Source organism: Manis pentadactyla, chromosome 14, assembly GCF_030020395.1.
Source record: "Manis pentadactyla isolate mManPen7 chromosome 14, mManPen7.hap1, whole genome shotgun sequence".
Classification (NCBI taxonomy): domain Eukaryota; kingdom Metazoa; phylum Chordata; class Mammalia; order Pholidota; family Manidae; genus Manis; species Manis pentadactyla.
This window is the reverse complement of record NC_080032.1, coordinates 36,648,040-36,665,524: the sequence shown is the minus strand read 5'-3', so window position 1 is coordinate 36,665,524 and position 17,485 is coordinate 36,648,040. Positions and strand designations below refer to the sequence as shown.

Genomic DNA, 17,485 nt, shown 5'->3' with positions numbered 1-17,485 from the left:
TGGCACCTATTGCTGTTAGCAAACCATCCCAAAACTTAGTGGTTTCATCGTGTCACAGATTTCAAGGATCAGGAACCCAGATAGGACACCATAGAGCTGACTTCTTTTTGCTGTATAATATCTGGGAAGACTTGAGAGCTGGGGGCTGGAATAATCTGAAAGCCTTCTCACTCATGTCTGGCATCTGGGCTGAAATGACTCAAAGCCAGGACTTACCTAAGACAGTAGCCTAGAGCACCTACAGATGGCCTCTTCAAGGGACATGGGCTCCTTCACAGCATGGAAACCTCAAGCCAGCTGAACTTCCTACGCCCCAGCCCAGGGCTTCACAAGTGCATATTCTAAGGAATAAGGCTGAAGCTGCAAAGCCTTTTATGACCTAGCTTTAGATGTTACATGGTATCACTTCCACCCACATTTAAGGGTGGGACATAGATGAAGGAGACACAGACCCCACGTCTTGATGGAAGGAGTATGAAAGAAATTGCACCCATGTTTTAAAACCACCACCACAGTGGAACACAAATTTGTCCCCAGCAATGATGCCGGAAATGAGTGATCCCATCTTGGATGTTCCAGACCAGTCCTCAAATGACACTGCAAGTATCAAAAAATCACCCAGCCAAGTCTGCTCAAATTTCTGCCTCACGGAATCTGTGAGATAGAATAAACTGGTGGTTGCTTTAAGTTACTATTGGCACAGTTTGGTGTACAGGAATAGTAACTGGGAAGCATGCCTTTATTTCTTGTAATCCTTATGGCAACCACTAGTGCTTCCTGATTAGGAAACCAGGGGAGAAGAAGTTAAGTAGTTTACCTGACACCACCCAGCTGATACCTAGGGCTATAACCCTGATATTTCTATGCAAGCAATTTCTGCTCCTTCTACTATCATGCACTACTTCTGCTGGATGAGAAAGAACCTGGGTAAAAAAATGCAGAATGCTAAAGATGCCCTGGGATGTCTCCCTCACGTTTTTGCCTGGACCAGGCTTGTTTGAAGATTATTAATCATGAAAACAAATATCTCCTCCCCACCTCCCCGAGATTGTAGGGCTACACTCCAGTAGTCAGCATAATGGCTTCAGCCTTAAAAGGTCTTGGTGAAAATGGTGTGTTTGTTTATTTGTTATTCATGAGGCTTGGAAAGATAGGGCTTCATGAAGGACAGGAAGCAGCTGGAGAGAGATTTATTGTCCCCAGTCACATTGTCACTCTGAGGCAGTGATCAATGTCTCCGTTACTGTCCTCCCACAGCCTGACTTCCTGTCTCAGCTAATGGCAATTCCATCCTTCCTGATGTTCGGGCCGAGACCCCGGAGTCGTTGTCTGCTCTTCCTCTCACACCCCCGCCCAGTCCCTCAGCAGGTCCTATTGGCTCAGTTTTGAAAATACATCCAGAATCCAGCCACTTTCCATCTCCTCCACTACGACCACCAGGATGGGGGCCCGCCATTGCTCACTGAGTTACTGCAGCCCATCCTCACTGTTCTCCCTGCCTTCTCCCCACGGTCTGTTCACATGATGACCCACCTAAAACCCATGTTTGAATGTGCCCCTCCTTGACTTGAAACCTTCCAATGGCTTATTCACTGTCACCCGGAAGAAATTCCGAGGTCCTCGCCAGGAGACCCTGCAGGGTCTGTCCCCAACACCTCTTTGACCTCACCCCCCACTGCTCCCCCTCTTGTTCATTCCTTCCCATCACAGTGGCATCTTCCTGGCCTTGGGATGCCGCTCCTCAAGGCCTTGGCTCTTGCTATTCCCGCTGCCTAGACCGCTCTCCCCTGGGTCGTCCCATGGCATGAACTCCATGGCTCCCCTCGGGTTGGCTGGAAGAGGCCTCCATCCTAGGGAGGCCTTCCCTGGACGCCCTAGGTAAGCAGCACACAGCTCTTCTCCTCTTTCCTCCTTTACATTTCTATGTGGCGCTCATCCCCATTTATGATTTATTTTCTCCCCTCTGGTATGGAAGTTCTGTGGAAGTTCTGGTCTGTGCGTTCACCCCTTCTCTCAGCACCCGCACAGTGCTCGGTGTGCAGCTGGCATACAGTAGTCATCAATGCTGTTGAAGGAATCGAGTCACAGACTCTTGAAGCTCTGACAATGGCAAAGGTTTTCTCTGCAGATAAATGCCTGAACATACATGGCTTTGCAAACAATTTCTAGGGCTTCCGAGGTCCCCAGAATCCATACAAGTTGAGAAGGTGGAGAACCTTTGCTTTAGAGAGGCAGTTTAAATGATCAGGAAGTCTAACCTCCAGCTTCTAGACAGAAGGAGGCCTACCTCTGTTTAGCCTCTAGAGTCTGATAGAGTCACTAGTTAAATCATTCATACATTGACTCAACCAATTCATTTTGAATGCCAGCCCTGTGCCAAGTTCTGTGTTAATGCTTACCGGAACAGAGGAGCCTGTCCTTAAGGCCCTCAGTACAAAAGACCGACAGGTGAACGCCCAACTCTAATTAGGTCATTTCAACAATAGAGTGTTCTACATGGTCCGATGATGGCATCAGGCAGGCCATGACTAACTCTTCTGAGGTGGGGCAGGCCCTAATTGGGTATTGAAGCATGAACAGGAGTTTGTGTAGCAGAGACCAGGGAGCAAGGGCAACCCAGGCAGGGGGCCAACAAATACCACAACATCCACAAAAAGAAAGCTACACATCTGGTCTAAAAAATTGACTTTAACAAGACTGTCTTACTTTAGATTTCCCTTAGAAGCAAACCTGAGGCAAGGATTTGAGCATAAGTAGTTTATTTGGGAATCTGAAGAGAATATGAGAAGAGAAGAGAATTGGAAAATGGTGAGGGGAAGGGAAGGCAACCAGTAAAGGAGGCCTTGTTAAATTGGTTATAGATGCTGGGTACCTGAAGCTCAGTCCCTAGGGTCTGAGAAACGGTGTGGAGCACATGCCCCAGAAATCTCCCACCCCAGGGGTAAGGATACTGGGGTTTGTATACCCTTTCTCCTGAGAGCCACCACTGAGGGCTCCTGCTGTTTTTCTGCTCAGTCTTCCCCTCACACAGTGGTCCTCTGTCCAGCTCCCCTTCAACAAATCAGGGTGGCAAAGGGAGGCAGGATTACCTTGATTGCCTTAACAGGCCAGGGAACAGCCATGGAGCTGGGGTCAAATTTATTCTCCCACCGTGCCCACTGCACAATGATGGAAGGTGTGACAGATGTTGGAGAGGCAACTTCAGTGTCTACCAAACTCATCCTGTCACCCATGAAAGCATCCTTCAACTTCAAGACTGGGTGCAGGAAAATCTAAGGAACCATGGCATATTGTCACAGTTCCAGGTGGCTGCTCATTTGGGCCGGCTTTGGGGAGGTAACCAAGCTCCTGGTTTATTTAGCCTTCTCTGTCAGACTCTGCCATGGATCACCAGTCACTGACTGCTGGAGGCTGCCTACCCCCCACGGATTAAAGTTCTCTGGGTTTGAGTTTCATCATCTGCCTCCACCCATTTTAGGAAATGTGATTCTTTCCCAAGGAAAGAAAAAGGAGGGAGTCGGGGAGGTGACAAGGAGAAGCCCAGGACTGCAGTGATGATGGGCATTCCAGGAGAGCAAAGGCCCTGCCTTGCAACACTAAGTTTGAAAAAAATAAAGCAAACGGGTCCTGTCCCCCAGTAAAGGTCACCTGTGTAAAAGGAAAATTGCTCTGCAGCAGCTTTCAATTATTTCCTTCTGATGCTATCTGGCCGAAAGAAACCAGGAGCCCGCTGGAGGGGTTCTCGAGTGCTTTTCAGTTTTGCTGCTCAGAGCAAGGGCAAATCATAAATTGAACAGCCCAGAAGGCTGAGATCTTAAGCAAAATGGAAACTTCCCCAATTTGCGATATCAAAACAGTAAAAAAAAAGAAGTGGCTTTCTACAATGTGGACATTCTCCTGCCTTCAAACAGTGGCTTGGAGAAAGAGAATTCCAGGCTGACACCTCGGGGCACGGCTCTGGAGAGGGCAGGGGTAGAGAATAAGACCGGCATATGGCTGGTTTCCTGTTTCCAAATCCATTCTGGTAAAGATTCAAGTCAAATCTTCAGGGCTGTTTTTTGCCTGGAGCTATTTACCATCCTTAAGCCTAAATCAAAGAGTACAAATAGTGTAACTGCTTTCTTGGAATTCACCATCCTAACAAAGGTGAGATTTTCAATGCTGACTTACTTCCCTCATTTGAGGGTGTGTATGGGAAGGGGAGACTGTTACAGGCCTGGTTCTCAAATCTGCTGTCTCTTACAGTCACCTGGGGAGCTTGTAAAAGTCCCACTATGTGGACTATGCTTTAGACCAATCACATCAGAATCCCTGGGGGTGGGACCTGACTGCCAGTAGTTTAAAAATCTTCCCTGGCAACTCCAATGTGCAACCAGGTTTGAGAACTAGGGTCTTCAGGCAATGCTTCTCAAGTTCTAACGTGCACACAGAGCACCCAGAGATCTTTTTAAAACGCAGACTGTAGGTCAGCAGGGCTGGGCTGGGGCCTGAGATGCTGCCGTGCTAACAAGCTCCCAGGTGACGCTGACGCCGCCGGTCTGTGGACTACATTCAAGTAGCAAGATCTTCAGATGTTTAACACGAGAAGGGAATGGAATCCCTGACAAATCACAGAGCAAACAGCCTTTTGGAGCATACAGCTTCCTGCTGAAAATATTCCTGAAAACGTTCTTTGCTGTTACAATGCATTGCAAACACCTTACTGTAGACTGCGAAGAATCATGGGAACTTTCTCCAAAACATTGATGGCTGGGACTCCATCGATACATCACAGCCTCTGGAGGGAGGCCTTGGACTTTGGTAGTTTCTTCAGTTTCCCAGGTGATTCTAATGTGCACCTAGGGTCGAGAACTCCTGTACTGTCATCTGCCGCTATGGTTTCCATGAGAACGGCCCCCTCCCCACATCCACATGGTTGCTGCACACCTTCCATTGGCGATTAGAGGTGGGGGCAGGCAGAGGGCTTAAGCTACACTATTGGGCCCCTTCACTGGAACTCGGGTGGGAGATGTGGGTTCAGTTTGGTCTGGCTGCCCTTGTTAACGCAGGAGATATGTTATGGGGAAGTCCTGGTTAACACTTCCCCCCAAATAGAGCAGGAAGGGAGAGAGCTGTTCTCCTGCAGGAAAAAAAGAGAAGCACAACAGAACTTAGGATATGGGGGTCTCCAGGTCTCCCAACGTGAGGCTGTAACTGGGTGGAGTGAGAGGCTCTGTACCTTTGTCTCTAGGAGAGAGCCAGCTTGCATGTGGGGGGCTGCAGAGAAAGTGTGGGTTCCTATGGCAGGATTCTCACCTGGCCCTGGTCAGCTTGCTCGCCACACACATGTGGGAAATACATTGTTATTGACTCTGTATAAAGAGCTCTGCCCAGTGCTCTGGGCTGCATGGCTGCAGGAGAACAGAGGGTGGGGTGGCTTGACCTGACACAGTGGACAGAGCTGGGATGGGGCAGCCCTGAGATGTTGGGTTGGAAGAAAAGGAGTCCAAAGGCAATATGGGAATGAGTGTCTGAGGGGATACATGCCCAGGGTGGCTTCTGTCTTTTGTAGTGACCATGGATAACAGTGGAATGAGGAGGGTGCATTTAGCCTAATGATGTCAGCACCAAGGACAGACTGAGAGGCTACAGGGGCAGAGAGGCCCAGAGGCAGAGACTGGCTTGCTGCATGCAGATTTGTTCTGAGTGGATGGGATTCTAGTGATTGACCTGCCACTGTGGGAACAAAGTTGGGTAAAATCCTTTCACCCCAAGAACACTCCACTGTTTTTGCCAGGCTCGTTGAATCCATAGTGAACTTGTCTGGGGCTAAAATCCATTGTCAAGACAAGGGTTTTGTGCAACTGTCCCCTAAAACAACTGTCCCCTGCAATCCAGAAGGTCTCATGTGGCCCACAAACTTTGCATATAGTCAATTATGAACAGCCTCTCACACTCAGGTTAAATACAACATTCATGTGTCATCAGCAACTGGCCTTTCTCCCTTTCTATTCTCCACTGCTTAAACTCATGAAAACAAGAAGACATTTCTCAAGTTTCAAGAAAAAGGACTTCTGGGTTCTCTGATTGGTTCTATTTGTAGAGGAATTACCAGCCTTGAATTTCTGCAGCTGTGGCTTCTAAATCTATGCCCTCTGTTAACTTGAGGGATATAATTGCTTGTCATGTCTGTTTTCTCATCTACAAAATGGAACTAGGAGTACCATTCTGATCAGATTGTTTTGAGGAGTTATGAATCATGATACAGAGGTTGTAGAAAGGCCTGTTATGAATGAGTCACCTTTTCCCAGAACATCGCTGTAGAATAGTGAGAAAAAGGTCTTTGGAGAAGGTTTGTTGAAATGTCAGTCCATTTGCATTCTAGCTATGTGATCTTAGGCAAGTTACTTAACCGTTCTGAGCCTCGGATTCCTTGTGGCAGATACTGGTTAATGATGCCTATTGGCAGAACTTCTGTGGGGAGTAAATGAGATGATGTGAGAAGACACTGGATATATAGTAGGTGCTCAGATATGTTTTCCTTCCTTCCATGCCCTCGCTCTTTACCTAAGGTAGATTAGTTATGGTATAAACACACGTGCGTATGTGTGTAATGTACACACACGTAACACCCTTCTCTCTCCACATAACAGTGGTTAAAATCAGATAAAGATTTCTTTCTCATGTGGCAACCTGAGCATGAGGAATCCAGGCTGAGAGGATCATCCTATGGTGTTGGGCACCCCAGGCTCCCTGAATCTTGTCCTGACATCCTCAACATGCGGATCCTGTCTGATAGTTGAAGATTTCCAGCTAGCAGGAAGGAAAGAAGGGGCAGTGGACAGCATGCCTCTCCTAAATTCCACTCACGTTCCATTGGGCTGAATGTGAGCTAGAGTGCAAGCTCTGGGGCCCCACTTTTGGGGGTGAAATCCCAGCTCTACCATTTATTTTCTGTGTGGTCTTGACCAAGTCATTTAATGTCTTGGAGCCTCTGTTTCCTAAAACTTAATGAAGCAATTGTGAAAATTAAATGGTTAATATATGTTAAGCTTTTAGAATAGTCACCTGTAACATATACAAGCATAAGCTATTATTATTTTTGTGAGCCACGTAGCCACACCTAACTCCAAGGGAGGCTTGGAGATGTCCTTAAGCAGGTGATTCTGCATCCAGCTAAAACTTTGGAGTTCTGTTATTACAGGGAGGAAAGGAGAGGGGACATTTGAAGACAACCAGAGCCTTTTGTCATGTAAGTTACTAAAATAACTAAAAAGACTGCAGGTGAGAAGTGACTGCAAGCTCCAATTTGGGTATAAAAAACCTATGTAAACTCCTCCCTGTGTGATGGGGTGGATGTGATCCATTCCTAGAGACGGAGACAGTAATCAAAATAATAATGTGTAGTGACCAGTTCAGAGGTCCCACATTACCCTGGTTTTATGAAAAGTACCACTTCTTTTTGCCCCATTCCTCCCCAGATCCTGTTGAGTGCCTACCATCAGCCAGGCACAAGGCAAGGCGTTCATGGTGAATTCCACTCTCACTGGCAGTGTCAGAATTCCCCCGAGTTTCTCATATGTCTTGAGGATCCCCCGCGCTGAAGAGTGAAGGCAGTGCACCTGCTCCTTCTCCATCAGCCCGCACCTCTGAGTGTGACCAGAGATCCAACCGGCTTTTCTGGTTACAGATTCGCCAGGCCGCACAAGGGGAGGAACCGGAGTGCAGGTTGTCACCCAGTAATGAGCCTGATGCTCAAATGACTTCAGCTTGTGCAAGTGAGGCCATGCCACCCAAGCCCAGAGCGTCCCTCCCCCACCCAGTGCAAGCATATGCCGCAACCAAAGGGAAGTCACCAGCCTTTGAGCAAAGCGAATCCAAGCATGGGAACTGAAAAACAACCAAGGGGATGGTTCTTGGCATTATAAACACAGAGGCGATAGAGTTCCTGGAGCAACTCCATAATACATTTCACTTTTATTTTTGGCCAGGAACTCTTCAAGAATGTGTACTTAACCATACCTTTCTGCACACCTTTGGTGTTGTGTTGGTGCTTAATTTCTCAGCTTCATCACCTCTCCTTAAATAGTTAATCATCTATAAACAAACCCCACAACTAATTCTCTCTAAGGCAAAACTACTGGGTAAGCAAATATCCACTCCCTAAATTGTTTGCTTAATGTGTTCCTCTCGGGCTTTTGGTGACACACAAGATGGGTAAGATTACTGTGCTTTTCATCTCTACTGTCCAATTTTTTTGGTCTGCTTCTAATTTCATTTTGGAAGCTTCCTGGCAGTCCTTTGGATGTAGTCAGCTTTGGAAGGACAGGTACTTGCTCATCCAGTATGCTGGGCAGAGGAATTAGCACGTGGGTGCTTCATTAACGCTAATGAATGAAAGGTATTGGCATCAGGACCTTCAAATCCACCTCTCTTTCAAATTGTTATGAGAACCTAGAATTTTTTCAATCCCACAGAAAGCCTGCAGGTCTTTGGCTCATGGAAGTCTGGCGAGGAGCCCCCCAAGTCTGTGGGACCTCTAACAAGCCTCCCCCAGACTCGGCTGCTCTCCTCCCCAAAACCAATGTCCGTGTCATTGGGCCTCATGCTCAGGCACAGTCCATTCATGGGGTTCCATTGCTTGTGATTTAGGCTGTTTCCTTGTTGAATGTGATAAATGCTCCCCTGCAAGCTATGTTGCAGGGAAACTTGCCCTTCCTTCAACGAAGCTCAGTTATTTTCCACTGTGCAACTAAGCTGCCTTGTGAGAGAAAGTGAGCAGGCAACCCCCACCCAAAACCAATCCTTGTATTGATCTTTGATTTTGAGGAAATATTATGTGCATCATCAATCTAATTTTCTACTGGCTTATAAAGGTAATTGCCCAAAAAGTGGAAGTCTGCAGAGCAAGAGAGCCTCAAGTATCTGACCCTGATTTCATTCATCCCTTTAAGAAGATTACGCGGGCGCACACACACACACACACACACACACATATCTATGCCTATACCTCTCTCTATATCAAACAGATGCAGGTAGAGTAGGACCTTGAGCCTCATCAATGCTCATCAGTGCTTCCTCCCTGTCTACTCCATTGCCAAGCACAGATTAATGAATGTTTATTGACCAAATGGAGAAGGTGGAGGAAGGACCCATTGTTTTCTGCCCTGGATGGCCAGGAGGGCTCAAACTCCCTCCAGCCACTCTGACGGCAAACACACCGGTCCAGCACTTCCTAATGAGAGGAGTTGTGTCCCTCCTCTTGGAATTTCCTCTTCTATCCCCTTATTCTTTGCTTAGTTAACTTTGGCCCTTGAAAACAGTTTTAAAGTCTGCCCCTTGAGGAAACTGTCCCTGGGCCCACCCTTGGCCTGATCACTACTGATTTACTACTGCTCTCTCCCCTAATCTTGACATATTCACTGAAGGAAGGGACAGTGTCTTACTGAGCTGTGCAGGGCAGTACTGCTCACCTTACTTGTGGCCATTAGATAAATGTTTCTTGAGAGCAGAGGATGCATCTGTGAACTTCAGGGAATCCATCTTTCTCATTGAGATCAAGACCTCAAAGATTTTCTTAAAAATCGATGACTTAATAGAATTACTTAAAGAGTTACAGCAGTGGTTGATACAAAATAGGCCATGAATAAATTAGGTACTATTTAGTTGGTACATCTTCCAAGAACCCCTGCTTCTAAATAAGCTGATTCTTCACATCCCTGTATATTTTCCCAGTCCTAACTTTCCTTGGCTTCAGCAAACTGTCTTCTGCCCTCAGCACCATTCTATTTATTTCCCATTTCACTCACCACTCTCCTTAGTGTTTCCTCCAGCAGCTCTGCTCTCGGTCACCCTCTCCACCTAAACGCTGCATCCTCCGAGGATTCTAGAGGGCCTCCCAGAGGAAGGTGGGAATGTGCGAGGGGGCTGGAGACAGAGAAGAGGGCCTTATCCCCTTGTCTGAATAAGATGGTGCCAACTGATGCTTCTCAGGTGTGTTTTGTTCAGCTCACAAAAGTGGCACATACAGTTTTAAAATAATGGACATTAGTTGCCAATATTTAAAGACCAGGATTTCTAACAATACTAGGCCCAAATTCTTATATGGCAATAATGAGGTGGAGCAGAAACTCAGTTGGCCCCCGTAGAGCATTAGGGCTCTTGTTCTCCCCAGACGCCACCACTCGCTCCTCCTCCTCTACAACTGTTTGAATATTGGGGCTGATTTCATTGCATTTTCAGATTCCCAAATGTTGCTTTGCGGTAAGAGGAAAGTGAAATAATTCTGGTCCCTATGTCTCAATCTAAAGCAGAAAAATGAACAGTTTTTTCAAGAAAAACATGGGTGAATGTCCTCTTTGTGTGAGTGAAGAACTTTCTACAAAGTTAATATTTAAGCCCATGTGTGTCAATTCAGAAGAATACAATTCAAAAAGCCATTCTGAAACAAATTTGGCCTGATTTGTTTTCTTATTTTACCTTATCTGCCTGACCCCAGAGGATATAAGACCTCTGGTCATATTGATAGAGCCTCTTGGAACCCAAACAAACCCCAGACCCACAGGTTCATTGTTGAATAGATTTGGGCCTTATTTCTGCCTGTTTTCAAATTGAAGACCAGACTGGTAGCTTTTGGATTGGAGCAGAAAATACATTCTTTTTATTTGTTTGTTTGTTTATTTATTTTTTATTAAGGTATCACTGAAATACACTCTTATGAAGGTTTCACAAGAAAAACAATGTGGTTACTACATTCACCCTTATTTTTGAGTCCCCTCCACACCCCATTGTAGTCACTGTCCATCAGTGTAATAAGATGCCACAGAGTCCCTACTTGTCTTCTCTGAGCTACACTGTCTTCCCCATGACCCCACACACACTGTGTGCACCAATCATGATACCCCACAATCCCCTTCTCCCTCCCTCCCCATCCACCCTCCCACACCCTACCCCTTCGGTAACTGCTAGTCCCTTCTTGGGGCCTGTGAGTCTGCTGCTATTTTGTTCCTTTTGTTTGCTTCATTGTTATACTCTACAAATGATGGAAATCATTTGGTATTTGTCTTTCTCTGCCTGACTTATTTCACAGAGCATAATACCCTCTAGCTCCATCCATGTTGTTGTAAATGGTAGGATTTGTTTCTTTCTTATGGCTGAGTAGTATTTCATTGTGTATATGTACTACATCTTTATCTATTCATCTACTGATGGACACTTGGGTTGCTTCCATATCTTGGCTATTGTAAATAGTGCAGCGATAAACATAGGGGTGCATATGTCTTTGAATCTGAGAACTTGTTTTCTTTGGGTAAATTCCTAGGAGTGGAATTCCCAGGTCAAATGATACTTCTTTTTCAGTTTTTTGAGGAACTGCCATACTGCTTTCCACAATGGTCAAACTAATTTACATTTTCATCAGCAGTGTAGGAGGGTTCCCCTTTCTTCGCATCCACGCCAACATTTGTTGTTGTTTGTCTTTTAGATGTTGGCCATCCTAACTGGTGTGAAGTGATATCTCATTGTGGTTTTAATTTGCATTTGCCTAATGATTAGTGATGTGGAGCATCTTTTCATGTGGCTGTTGACCATCTGAATTTCTTCTTTGGAGAACTGTCTGTTCATGTCCTCCACCCCCTTTTTAATTGGGTTATTTCCTTTTTGGGTGTTGAGGCATGTGAGTTCTTTATGTATTTTGGATGTTAACCCCTTGTTGGATATGTCATTTACAAATATATTCTCCCATACTTAGGATGCCTTTTGTTCTGCTTATGGTGTCCTTTGCTTTTTAGCTTGATTAGCTTGATGTAGTCCCATTTATTGATTTTTGCTTTTGGTTTCCCTTGTCTGAGGAAATGCATTCAGGTAAAAGTTGCTCATGTTTATATTCAAGAGATTTTTGCCTATGTTTTCTTCTAAGAGTTTTATGGTTTCATGACTTACATTCAGGTCTTTGATCCATTTCAAGTTTACTTTTGTGTATGAGAGAAAGTACATTTTTGTATCTCAGCCAAGCTCCAGGTTTCCCTATAAGACATGTTGATAAGAAGAGACAAGACAGGAAGTTCTGGGGTGAGTAAACCACAAAACCAAATGTGCTTGAAGAATGTGAGCTACAGTTGGAATTAGAGAACCCTATTTTTAATTAGCCATAAATAATAATAATTTTTTTCAAAAATAGTTTTATTTTTATTTTTGAAATGATTTCAGACTAACAAAAAAGTTGAAAAATAAATAGCAAAATATTTCCTGTAAGTGTTCACCCAGATTCCTCAAACGTTAACATTTTACATAACAGGAGTACCAGGATTGAAATAATGGAACGAATGTGGTATAATGCCGTTATCTAATCTACAAAACATTCAGATTTTGCAAATCCAATCCAATCTAGGATTTCACATTGCATTTAGCTGTTTTCCTTAGTTTCTGTTAGTGGGGAAGTTCCTCAAAATTCCTGTCTTTCATGACTTGACATTTAACTTAAAAATGTCCCTTACTTTGGTTTCTGTTCTTTCCTCATGATTAAATTCAAGTTATTCATTTTGGTAAGAATACCCCAAAAGTGATATATCCTTTCACTGAAGCACATTGGGAGGTACGTGCTGTCTGGTGATAAGAACTTTACATCTGGTGCTATCTCATAGGTTTCTTCTCTACAAAGATACTTTTGAATTATGAAGGGAAAATGCTTTGCTATGAGATAAGTACCCTTTTTCTCTTTATAATTTTGCTCACTAATTCTAACATCCATGGATGATTGCTGCCTGAAACAACCAAAATTCATTTTAAACTAGAATAATAAGAGAAACTTGTGGTAGGTGAACTTATGAAAATATACTTTATAAATTAGAACATCCCTGTCTCTCTCTTTCTCAGCTAGCAGGTGGAAGTCACAAGGTGCCCCTTTTTTCCATTAAATTATTGATGCGCCCTGAGCCCCTCAGCCCTACACCCCACGAATCTCCCTCATTTGGTGCAATCAGATGTCCTCAGACTCCTCTGTGTCTAATTGCACATGAGCTGCTCATCCAGGCATTTGTGGTCTTCACTTGGGCTATTCCTGTAAGATGGAGCAATGTTCCACTGTGGGTAAAATTGCAATATTTCCAGAATCTCTTGCCTGGCTTTAGTGTATCTCCATATCAATAGGTGTTTCCAAGGGGTGGAGAGAAGTAGGCCATTCATCTCCATATCAATAGGTAATTACATGGGTGAGGAGGGTTTAGCTAGACCAGAGACATGGGGTGGAGCTCTGTCTTCTTCTGCAGCCAGGTGGAGAGAGATGCAGGAGGACTAGTGTACGAAATAAACAGGTTTCTTAAACTTTATTTCTCCCTTTGATTTTGGTTTCAAAGGTATTTTGCCCTGGGGATTTCCCCCCAGAGTTACACCCACCAGTCCACCTTTTTCTCCATTTTTACAAATTATATATGTCCCACAGGTCTCAGCTCAAAGCTCTGTGGGACATTCTGTTCTGCATGAAGTTTTTCATGGGAAAGCAAGGCCTACATTTTCTTCCTTTGATATTTTTCTCCACTTAAGAAAAAAGTTTGGGTCTCTGTATTCATTCACTACCTCCTATGGCAGAGGGGAGACAAAGAAGGGTAATTCATAGTTCCTTAATAAGGTGTAGAGAAGTGCATACAAATAATGAATTCTAGAGCAAAGACAAAAAGAACAAGCTTTATGGGAATCCAGAAGAATTTACAGAAAATGAGGCATTTGAAATGGGCCTAAACGATGTGGATTTTGATCTATGGATTAAGGCAGGCAGCTTTCTAGGCTGAGAGCAAAACTGGCTATGGGTGTAAAGTGGTCACACCTGCAGAGACATATGAAAATGTATTTGGCCTGGAATGGGACACATTCTAGGGTTGCTGAGAAGACAGGTGAACCACCGCATAGACACCCGGACATATGCACAGTGGGATGTTAGCCCAGATTTGAGCCTGGTGTTTCAGGACAATAATTCCTGTAGAAAGATGAACAGTGGATTGGATAAGGGTGTTATGGTAGGAAGGAGGGTTCCAGGAAAAATGAGCACAGTTGGAAAGGGGCAGCCAATGTGAGCAACCAGCGTCCAATTGCTTCTTTATAATTCTTAAATCTAAAAAGCTGAATACCAAATTTCTTCTCAAGTTTGCAAATAATTTATTTTGTAGAAAACCTGACTTAAACTGATGTGATGCTATTTATTGTCTTCATTAATCCTATTTCATGGATTAAAAGATCGTCACAATTCTTTTGTGCTCCTGCCCTCAGAGGTGGTATCTCTTTCCTCCTGTTTGAATCCAGGCTGTCCTCATCACTGGTGTTGATCAAGAGAATGTGGCAGAAATGATGCTGTGTAACTTTTGAAGCTGGGTCTCAGATCTGCAGTGTCTGCATTTGTCCCTCTTAGAACTTTCCCTGCTGGAAGTCAGTTGCCATGTAGAAGTCCAGCTACTCTGAGCCTATCATGATGGAGGTAGAGTAAGTTCATGGAGAGGGAGAGGCTAGGTAGAATAGCAATGAAGTCCAGTATGTGAGTAAAGCCTTTTTGAACTTTCTAGGCCTGCCCAGCCACCAGCTGAAAGCAGCTGAGTTTGTTGCTCCAAACTACACCACGTGGAGCAGAAGACTGCTGCCAAGTCCTGCCCAAACTCCTGACCTACAGACTCAAGAGCAAATAAGATGGTTATTTTAAACCACTCATGTTTGGGGAACATTTATTACATTGCAATAGATAACCCAAACACACACTATCTCTTTCGTATATTTTCATTGCAGAAAATTAGTGTTTGTTACCACTCCAGACCTCACCCAGGATGTTATGTAGTATATGGTATGTGTATATTTTACCTTTCTAAATTAAAAAAAAAATCAGAATTTTTAAATCTATCTGGCTCCACGGGATTTTTTTTGTGTGTGTGTGAGGGCATCTCTCATATTTATTGATCAAATGGTTGTTAACAACAATAAAATTCTGTATAGGGGAGTCAATGCTCAATGCACAATCATTAATCCACCCCAAACCTAATTTTTGTCAGTCTCCACTCTTCTGAGGCATAACAAACAAGTTCTTATATGGAGAACAAATTCTTACATAGTGAATAAGTTACATGGTGAACAGTACAAGGGCAGCCATCACAGAAACCTTCGGTTTTGCTCATGCATTATGAACTCTAAACAGTCAGTTCAAATATGAATACTCATTTGATTTTTATACTTGATTTATATGTGGATACCACATTTCTCTCTTTATTATTATTATTTTTAATAAAATGCTGAAGTGGTAGGTAGATACAAGATAAAGGTAGAAAACATAGTTTAGTGTTGTAAGAGAGCAAATGTAGATGATCAGGTGTGTGCCTGTAGACTATGTGTTAATCCAAGCTAGACCAGGGCAATAAAACATCCACGTATGCAGAAGATTTCTCTCAGAACAGGGGGGGTGATCCACGGGATTTTTGAGAAGGAATTGTTCTTTGTATTACAGAAATAGAGTTGTCTTGACTTCCTGCATTTACTAAATGTCATGCCATCGACTCCTTTTCCAGCCATTTCATGTGATGATCTCTTATTTCCCCAGCGGCAACATCAGTTTTTTTAAACCAGGAAATCTCAAACTTCAGTGTGTAGCACAGTCTCTTGGAGGGACTGTTCAAATACAGCTGCCTGAGCTATGCTCTCAGAATTGCTAATTCTATAGGTTTGGGGTAGGCCTGGGAACTTGCATTTCTGACAAATTTCTGGGTAATGCTGGTGGTCCACGGACCACACTTTGAGAACCACTGCTCTAGGGGAAATTGCCATATTTTAATTTTTGTTGTATCTACCTACTAGCCCAACGTGTTTAGTAAATGCTCATGGATAAAATATCTCCAAATCATCTTTGTAATGATTTTGAAGCCTTACCTTTTTACTCCTTGAGGTCCTGCAGGCTAGGGCCTAGACTTTAATCCCAGTTTCCTTCTACAACAGGTTTTGCTTTCTTCTCAGTTTAGCTGATTGGGCATCATGGATAAAACAACCCTTCTGGCTTGTTTTTTTAAAATCCTGGAGCAGATGTGAGGGAATGCTTATGCTGTGACCCCAAAGCAACCCTCTATTTGTGACCAAGGATTATTTCTTTTTGGTGGCTTCCAAATAAAAGTGTTTCTTACCACTTTCACAGAACAGGAGGGCCACCCAGAAGGTGCTTTTTGGTGAGAGGTCCATCTATCAGAGCCTGCATTTTATCTAGTTGGCCCCACTGAGGCCCGGAGAGGAAGAGCCACTGGCTCTTGGTCATACAACCGAGGAATTCACGCGCCGCCTCGGAGCTGAGGTCTCAACCTGATCTACCACAAGCTGCCTCACTAAATGGGACGCCCTCATCTCCTCCCCCATCCCGGGAACGCACAGTCCGTTTGCCATAAACTTCACTTTGCGCAATCCAAACAACACCGTCCAAGCTTTTTACAAACATTTCCTTCCTACGGTGACGTGACGGTCACACTGATTCGTCCCGACCAGCGACTCCATGCACGTCCCGCCAGGCGCCGTCACCTGGGCTCCGCGGGTGCCCGCGATTGAGCCGCTGCGGGTGCCTGGAAGCGGCTCGCCCTCAAAGCCCGGCGATTAAGTTGGTTCCTCATATTGTTCCCGGTAGGAGGGGCAGGAAATCGAGCCAGGCTGTGGCGGCGGCCAGAGCGGGAGGGGAGAAGCTCGCGCCGCCCTGGGCTCTCTGGGCGGCCTCGCATCGATCTCGGGGCTAAGGTCCGGCCAGGTCGGGATTCAATCGGCCCTCGAGTTACGGCCCCGCCCCGGCCTCGGCAGTCGCTCCGAGGGCTCATTCCTGGAGCCGCCGGGCTCCGGAGGCGTCGCCTCCCTAAGGGGCCCGGGCCGTCACCGTCAGGTGGAAAGGGACAGGTCAGCGGTGGCCGCGCCCGCGGGGCGGAGCCTGGGCCGGGCGGCTGCGGGTGTCCGCTCGGATCCCGCGCCGCCTCCTCCGTGCAGCGCGCCGGGCTGCCAGTCCAGACCTCGCGCGAGCCCGCGCTCCACCCGGCGCTCTCTGGGCCGCACGGTCCCCGGCAACAGGTGAAGAGGCCGGCGGCCCCGGCGCTGGGTGGGGCGGCCCCTCTCCGCCCGCCCCGCGCCCTTCCCTCTCCCCGCCCCTCCCCTCCTCCCGGCCGCCTCGCCAGCTCGGCCTCCTCTCCGGCCCCGTGCAGCCCGAGAGCCAGGGTGCCGGGCACCCGCCGGACCCGCCGCGCCTGCCGGGCCCCCGGCCCGCGCTCCCTCCCCGCCTCCGCGCCGGGGTCTCCTGCCCCGCGCCGCACGGCCCCCCGACGCTGTGGGGGTGCCCGAGGAGGGGCCGGCCCGGCCCAGGGGCGACGATGGAGGTGCCGCAGCGCGCGCGCTCGCAAACCGTCACCACCACCGCCAGCTCCTTCGCCGAGAACTTCTCCACCAGCAGCAGCAGCTTCGCCTACGACCGCGAGTTCCTGCGCACGCTGCCCGGGCTCCTGATCGTGGCGGAGATCGTGAG

At 46.1% G+C, this 17,485-nt stretch overlaps 1 protein-coding gene across 3 annotated transcripts in view; it reads left to right on the top strand.

Annotated features, from left to right (window-relative positions):
- The first annotated feature begins 16,834 nt into the window (after positions 1 to 16,834).
- Positions 16,835 to 17,485, top strand: part of CMTM8 (CKLF like MARVEL transmembrane domain containing 8) — an 89,044-nt gene continuing 88,393 nt past the window's right edge. Inside the window, exon 1 of one of the 3 annotated variants that reach the window (XM_036891972.2) lies at positions 16,835 to 17,480. In XM_036891972.2, the coding sequence (XP_036747867.2) occupies positions 17,334 to 17,480 (147 nt within the window). In that variant the 5' untranslated portion in view covers positions 16,835 to 17,333. The remainder of the gene's footprint in view (positions 17,481 to 17,485) is intronic. The other 2 variants (XM_036891950.2, XM_036891961.2) reach the window with 2 other exon arrangements.